Here is a 6717-nt window from a genome sequence, read left to right on the forward strand (position 1 = left end):
TATTATATTTTATCTTGTCTCATTCGTCTTATTTTATTAACTTAAAAAAAGTTATATTATATAAAAAATATAAAAATTATATTAAAAAAATATAATTATAATAAAGTTATACTCTTCCTCTTAATAAATTCCTTTTACACTCAAATTATACTCGGTATAATTAATTATTATAAAATCATAAAAATAAATATATTAAATTTAAACACATGTTAGGTGATCAAGTTTAACTTAATCACATTTCAAGTGTTACTATGTCAACACGAGAAATTGAGAAAAAAAAATGTAGAATTTTATAATTAGTTCAAGGATGAATTTAGGAAAATTTTATATAGAACTAATATATATTTTAAATATATTTTGTTGATGAGTGTAACTCAAGTGTAATTTAAGTATAACTCAATTATATTTGTAAATATAATTTAGAATAATTTTATATAAAAATTGATATATTTTTATAATAACTCAAGTTTTTAGCTTTAAGATATTTTATATAAAAATTAATATATTCTATTAATGAGTATAACTCGAATAAAATAATTATTTTACATAAATTATGAGGTGGAAATGGATCAATTTAAGATCAAGAGCAATTTTGAAAAAAAAAATCAAGGGACAATTTAGGAAAAATGGATCAATTTAAGATTTAATTAAATCGGTTTGATTTAATTCATCCAAAAAAATGGTTCAATTAAAAAAAAGAGAGTTAGATTTAGTCAAATGATAATCATCATTTTGTTATGATTTAATTAAGAGTATTTTGATCAAAATTAAAAAAACTTGATAAAAATCAGATAAGGGGTATCATATTATAAAAAGCAGGAGTTTTTTCGATAAATTATCCTATCTAAATTATTTATTTTTAAAATTATTTTGACTAATTAGATTAACGGATCTTATTCCAAGTATGATCCGAGTCCACGTTAGTAGGGCCAACCCATGTTAATCCATTCGGATCGGATCCATTCGTTGCCCAAGATAAAACCCGAACCCGGACATATGAAGCGGAATGACGCCTGCCTCAACCCGGATGTGGAACTCCTCCATGTGATCGATCCAATTAACCAAATCAGCATCTCCCGGGCGGATCACGAGACCGACGGCCAGCACGAATCTTAACACAAGTTACACATCATCCACGGCCGCGATGGACGATCCGAACCCTCAAGTGGCTACCGTTCGCCTTTAAAAGCGCCTCCTCCTTTGGAGCCCAAACCAAACCCTAAAGCCTCACCGCCTTGTTCTTGATCTCGCCTTCTTCTTCGCCCTCCTCAAAACCCTAATCCTCCTCTTCCTCCTCGCCGACCGCCATGGAGTTTTGGGGTAAATCCTCCTCTCTTTCTACGTCTCTGTCCTCTCTTCCATCTCGTTCACGCGATTGCTTGAAGTCTGTTAGGGGTTGCCATCTTTCGTTCGACGCTCGATTTGATCGATTAGTTTAAGTTTTCTTTGGCTACATGAATCTTCTATTAGGTAGCATTCCCTCCGTACAGAATCTAGTCGGATTATTCGGATTATGTTATTTGGTCGTGTTGACTGACGATTTTGTTAGACATACATTTTCTCGCATTATAATCATTACATTTCGCAATGTTGCATCATCCTTCTAGCCAATCTCTCAGGTGTATTAATATTTCAGTTGCTGGGTGATGGAATTAGTGGTGTTTTTTCGTGTCAGAGGGGCTATGTAATCCTAGGATTGGATAATTCTACGAGCTTATATACTTTTTTCTTCTTGAGCTCACCAGTAAGCTATAATGGATTTTTAGCTGGTCAAAGAAAATTTTTAAGCTTCAATGAGTATATATTTTGATATGCCCAATTCACGAAAGGTGTATGAGATCACCCCTTCGTGGATCTCTTTTCACTAATACGTGTAGAACAAAAAAAAATCTGGAATTTATCCAAAAAAAACCCCTGGTATTGGGCTTTTATCGGATGGCACCCCCATAATTGGTTTTTATCAAGGGGGCCTTTTTTTTTATTTTGATAATGCTCGTGAATTGGGCTGTTTCAAGTCACAGATCTACGGGCCTGTTTCGTTTGGTTTGGCCATCACGGTTTGGGTTAGGTCGATTCGGATTGGATCATGATTGATTTGGATCGGATCGGGTCTAACTTTGTTAAACCTGTGAATGAGTGTAACTCGAGTGTAATGTGAGTGTAACTTAGAGTATAATCAAGATATTTTCATCAAACCAATCCAAATTTCTTCAAAACTATTAGCACATGATTCTAAGATATTTATTTTTTTTTCTTTCTAATATTTTATGATTTTATGATGAATAAAATTTTAAATAGGGTATTTTTGGGTTAAATCAATGATCAAGTGTAACTCATTGAATTTTTATCAAATCTTTCTAAACTTCTCTAGAATTACTAGGGTGAGATTAATAGGTTTAGTATCACTTTTTCTATTTAGTATGAATTTAGAGTAATTAATTTTTTAAATACGATAGTTTTGTGTTAAATCTGTGATCAAGCGTAACTTAAGTGTAACTCTTTAGATTTCGCTAAATCTATCCAAAGTTATTTAGCTAATTTCTTTGTTATTTTGTTGATAAGCCTTCCTCTGTATGGAATCTGTAAATATTCATGTTTTGACAGTCATGAAATCCAATCAACAAAGTACTTATCCAGTTGAAAGTTAAAAGTCTGTGCTTTGTATCCAAGACATGTAAATTTCGTGGGTTTTTGAGTGCAAATGCAAAGTTTGTTTGAACATCTATCATCATCTTTTGCGTTAGTGCATTTTGTTTTTCAAAAGAGTGGGGTAGTGTGTTTTTTTTTTTTGGTTTGGGTGGGGGGGGGGTGGTATTGGTATTTACAAGCTAGAATTGCTTCTTTTTGTATAAAAGCTTGCATAGACTGTTATATATATATATTATATACATCCTTTTGTATGGAAGTTGCATTGGGAATCTAATGGGATGGGCAAAGTCAGTGGATTCAGTTACTACATCAAATTTACAATGAGATAAGAACTAAAAAGCAAAACAAAGCCAATAAATTTGGGAAAATAAAAATACTATATATTTGATAAAAATCTATCGGAGAGGTTGTTGTTCATCAGTTGATGATAAAATAGGTATTTTACTTAATGCACATGTTGCAACATGGTATTATGACTATAAATGTTGGTTGAGATATGTGGTTTACATTTTAAGTCATTTTAAATATTTCTTGTGTCCACAGTTTCTTTGGTGTGTTATGATAGTGTACCACATGCTAATATTAATCTATTCCTACTAATGGGATACATGAATACATGATTTTAATTGTGATACAAACAAAGTTTTGCAAGTTTGTTTTAGGAAAAACAGTTGTTTCTTATTGGGTCATAGCCTGAGCAATTGTTGGTTGGGTCTTGAGGTTTTTCTTTTAGTCTCTTTGAACGAATTATGATAGGATAACAATATTTTTCTGTTGCTAATACAAATGGCTGATCTCTTTTATATGGACTCATTTCTTTTCTGGTGTTTCATTTATAAAGCCCTACTTCATTTTTTTTTCTAATACTAGGAAGCACTCTTCACAGTAATTTGTTAGTTGGTATGAGTAAATGTTGGTGGGAATTAGGACAGGAGTTAAGACTTGTATTTTAGTTTTGTTATTGTAGGTTTCTGAATGTTCTTAATTTTACTGCAAATTTTTAGGGCTCGAAGTTCAGCCTGGCAAAACTGTTAAGGTCGATCCTGGGGAAAATAAATTGTTACATCTTTCACAGGTTTTACTCATCCCATTTTGATATTTATGTATTAGGTGGTAGTTGAAAATGAATTTATGTTTAAAATCATCATTATGTGTGCAGGCATCACTAGGGGAGGTGAAAGATAAAGGAAATGAAGGCGTGCCAGTATTTGTGAAGTTTGACAATAAAAAGCTAGTTATTGGAACTCTCTCCGCTGACAAGTGTGCACAAATTCAGTATGATTTGGTGTTTGAGAAAGAATTTGAACTATCTCATGGATCGAAGAACACGAGCATCTACTTCTTGGGCTATAAGACTGTAATTCAGGAGGAAGGCGAATATCCTTTTGATATTTGTATTTGACTTTTTTGTTAACAAGTCAATATGTTACTATTTGTTTTTTCTCATAATTATTTTAAAATTTTGAATTCCTTGACTTAGCCTTTTTCTTTCGTCTCTACGTTGTCTGATGAAATGGGTAAGTTTCATTTGTTTTAAAGTTTATTGTCCTCCTTTTAATTTGTTTTCTATCTAGTCCCCTCTTCTTAATGAATTGCTTGGCTGTTCTGATTAACCTCTAGATACCGAATCTGAATCTGATGAGGAGGATATTCCACTGGCCCAGAATATCAATGGTATGTTTCTGCAGAAAAAAATCAGGTGTTATATGTGCATTTAAATTTATGTTTCTTCGGAAATCTGATTTGTTGATCAGAAGCATTTGAGTTTCATTTTCTTGTTATTCTAGTGTGAACTATCTGGACATGGTTTTTTAACAATATGTCTATTTCCTTTGTGTTTTCTACAATTTGCCTGTCCACTGAAGATTTTTATGTGGATTATTCAACCTGCCAGCATGTTGAATTACTGAACTGTTGATATCATTTATTTCTTTCCCAAATGATGAAGATGTTTCTTATACTTTTGATTTGATCTTTTATTTCAACTCCAGGCAAATCTGAGGTAAAGGAAGAAAAGCCCAAGCCCTCAGCTGGAAAACCAAATGCTCTAAAGGCTGATGCTTCAGTTGCCAAGTCAAAACCTAAGATAGAGGTAGTTAAAGATGAGAAGCGGAAAGCTGATGAGAATGATGACGATGATGATGATGATGAGTCTGAAGAAGATGATTCTGATGGTGATGAGGTTAGTGCAAGTACTATAGTTAGTTATGTTTGTAATTTTGTAGTAGGTATGCTGGTTTATGTTCTAATTTATCCACAGTAATTTGTTATTGGTTTTCTGAGTTATTTCTTAGCAGTTATCTAATGCCTTATGATATGTGATTGACCTTTTTTACTTTATGACATTCTTTCAGGACATGCTTGACGAGGATGACGATAGCGATGATGAAGATGCGGATGAAAGTTCTGATGAAGAGGAAGAGGCTACACCTAAGAAGGTAAGCTTAAGTTCATTATTTACCCTATTATTTGTTCTTTGAACTTAAGATGGCATGTAAAAGATGAAGTGTATCTTTTGCAGGTTGAAACTGGTAACAAGAGGCCAGCTGGTTCTGCATTAAAGACTCCTGCTCCAGAAAAGAAGGCAAAGGTGATTTCTCCAGCTGGGAATCAAAAAACAGGTAGAATCTATCTCTGTGCAGTGTTTGGCAATGGATGAAAAATAAAGGGTCGATCAACTTCACCATTTCATCTGGATTTACAATTACCAAAAAAAATTACCTGTAGGTGCTGATGGTAAGAAAGGCAGCTATGTTGCAACTCCTTATCCTGCAAAACAAGGGAAAACTCCAGCAAACAGTGACAAGTCTAAGCAGCAAACTCCTAAATCTGCTGGCTCAATCTCCTGCAATTCATGCAGCAGGTATGTTTCAAATTCTCATCATTTCCGACCCTTTTTATTTCCCAAAGATTGCTACTGCAATGATATTATTGTGACATTTGTTTTGTTCTCAGAACTTTTAACTCGGATAATGCTCTTCAAGCACACACCAAAGCGAAGCATAGTGGCGGCAAATGAGTAGATTGCGGCAAGTACCACATAGTCAGTGGCTTCATTGTCATGTCCATTTTTGGATCTTGCAATTTTTCTTGGTTCGAGTCTTAGGATAGGAGCATCCCCAATTAGAAAGACTTGATATTCTCCTCAGGTTTTCCTTGTTTGCTGCTAAGCTTGCTTGGATGATACCTAAAATCTTATGTTTATTGGTTTTAAGCTGCACTCAAGGTAATTAGTATGATGATGAAACTGACCTTTGTATTAGTAGTGTTATCTTGAGAAATCTGATGGACTACCAGACGCAAGTAATAACTATTAAAGCAATATCTTGGGTAATGTTCATCAAGCTTCTATTTTCTTGATTTGGCATCTGTTTAATATTTTTAATGATATTTTCAAACTTGTTGATGTGGTAAACTCTTTACACTCCTGCGTCCACCCCTCACCGGAGAAGACATACCGCTTGTCTTTCTCCAATCATTATTTTGGTTCACATAACATGGGAGTAATGTTTGATATTCTTCATTTCACTTCTTGAAAATGAAAATAAAAAGCTGATTTGCACTTTAATGGAATGCCAATTATTATGTGAAGGATTATTGGCCGAAGAAGTAGCTTAATTAAAACTTTCAGACATCCTCGAGATAGTCATCATTCGTTTGTCTTCGTTTATCTCTCTGATGTTCGTTTATCTCTCTGATGTGCTCTCTCTTCTTTTTCCCTCTTCCTTGGTTGTTATTATTAATCTTTTCTCTTTCTCCTTTCTCCTCTTCTATCATCATCGTTTTTTTTTTTTTTCCACTTTCCGAAACATTGATACACATTGGTGTGTTTACACATGGTGTACCGAGAGAAACAGATTTGGTACCCAAAATGCCAAGCCTACAAGTTAAAGCAACTGCAGCATACATTTAGATACCACTGGCAGAAGTGGAGAGCACTTGAAGATGTTTCACATGAAAAATAAAAAAGAAAAGGTCGCAGCTGCACTGGCGAGGGGTGGTGCTACGTCGCCACCAAGCCGTGTCACATGGCTAAATCATATGATTACATTAATAATTATTGAATAT

At 33.8% G+C, this 6717-nt stretch overlaps 1 protein-coding gene across 1 annotated transcript; it reads left to right on the forward strand.

The window, feature by feature from the left end:
• The first annotated feature begins 1205 nt into the window (after positions 1–1205).
• On the forward strand, positions 1206–6009 carry LOC135633976 (histone deacetylase HDT2-like). Its single transcript, XM_065144052.1, has 10 exons — positions 1206–1320; positions 3654–3724; positions 3809–4026; positions 4150–4166; positions 4270–4323; positions 4641–4831; positions 5004–5087; positions 5171–5270; positions 5377–5512; positions 5605–6009. Exons 1-10 carry the CDS (start codon positions 1308–1310, stop codon positions 5666–5668), a joined length of 948 nt encoding a protein of 315 aa, XP_065000124.1. The 5' UTR covers positions 1206–1307; the 3' UTR covers positions 5669–6009.
• The last annotated feature ends 708 nt before the right edge of the window (positions 6010–6717 follow it).

The sequence above is a fragment of the Musa acuminata genome, chromosome BXJ3-3 (genome assembly GCF_036884655.1).
Source record: "Musa acuminata AAA Group cultivar baxijiao chromosome BXJ3-3, Cavendish_Baxijiao_AAA, whole genome shotgun sequence".
Taxonomy (NCBI): domain Eukaryota; kingdom Viridiplantae; phylum Streptophyta; class Magnoliopsida; order Zingiberales; family Musaceae; genus Musa; species Musa acuminata.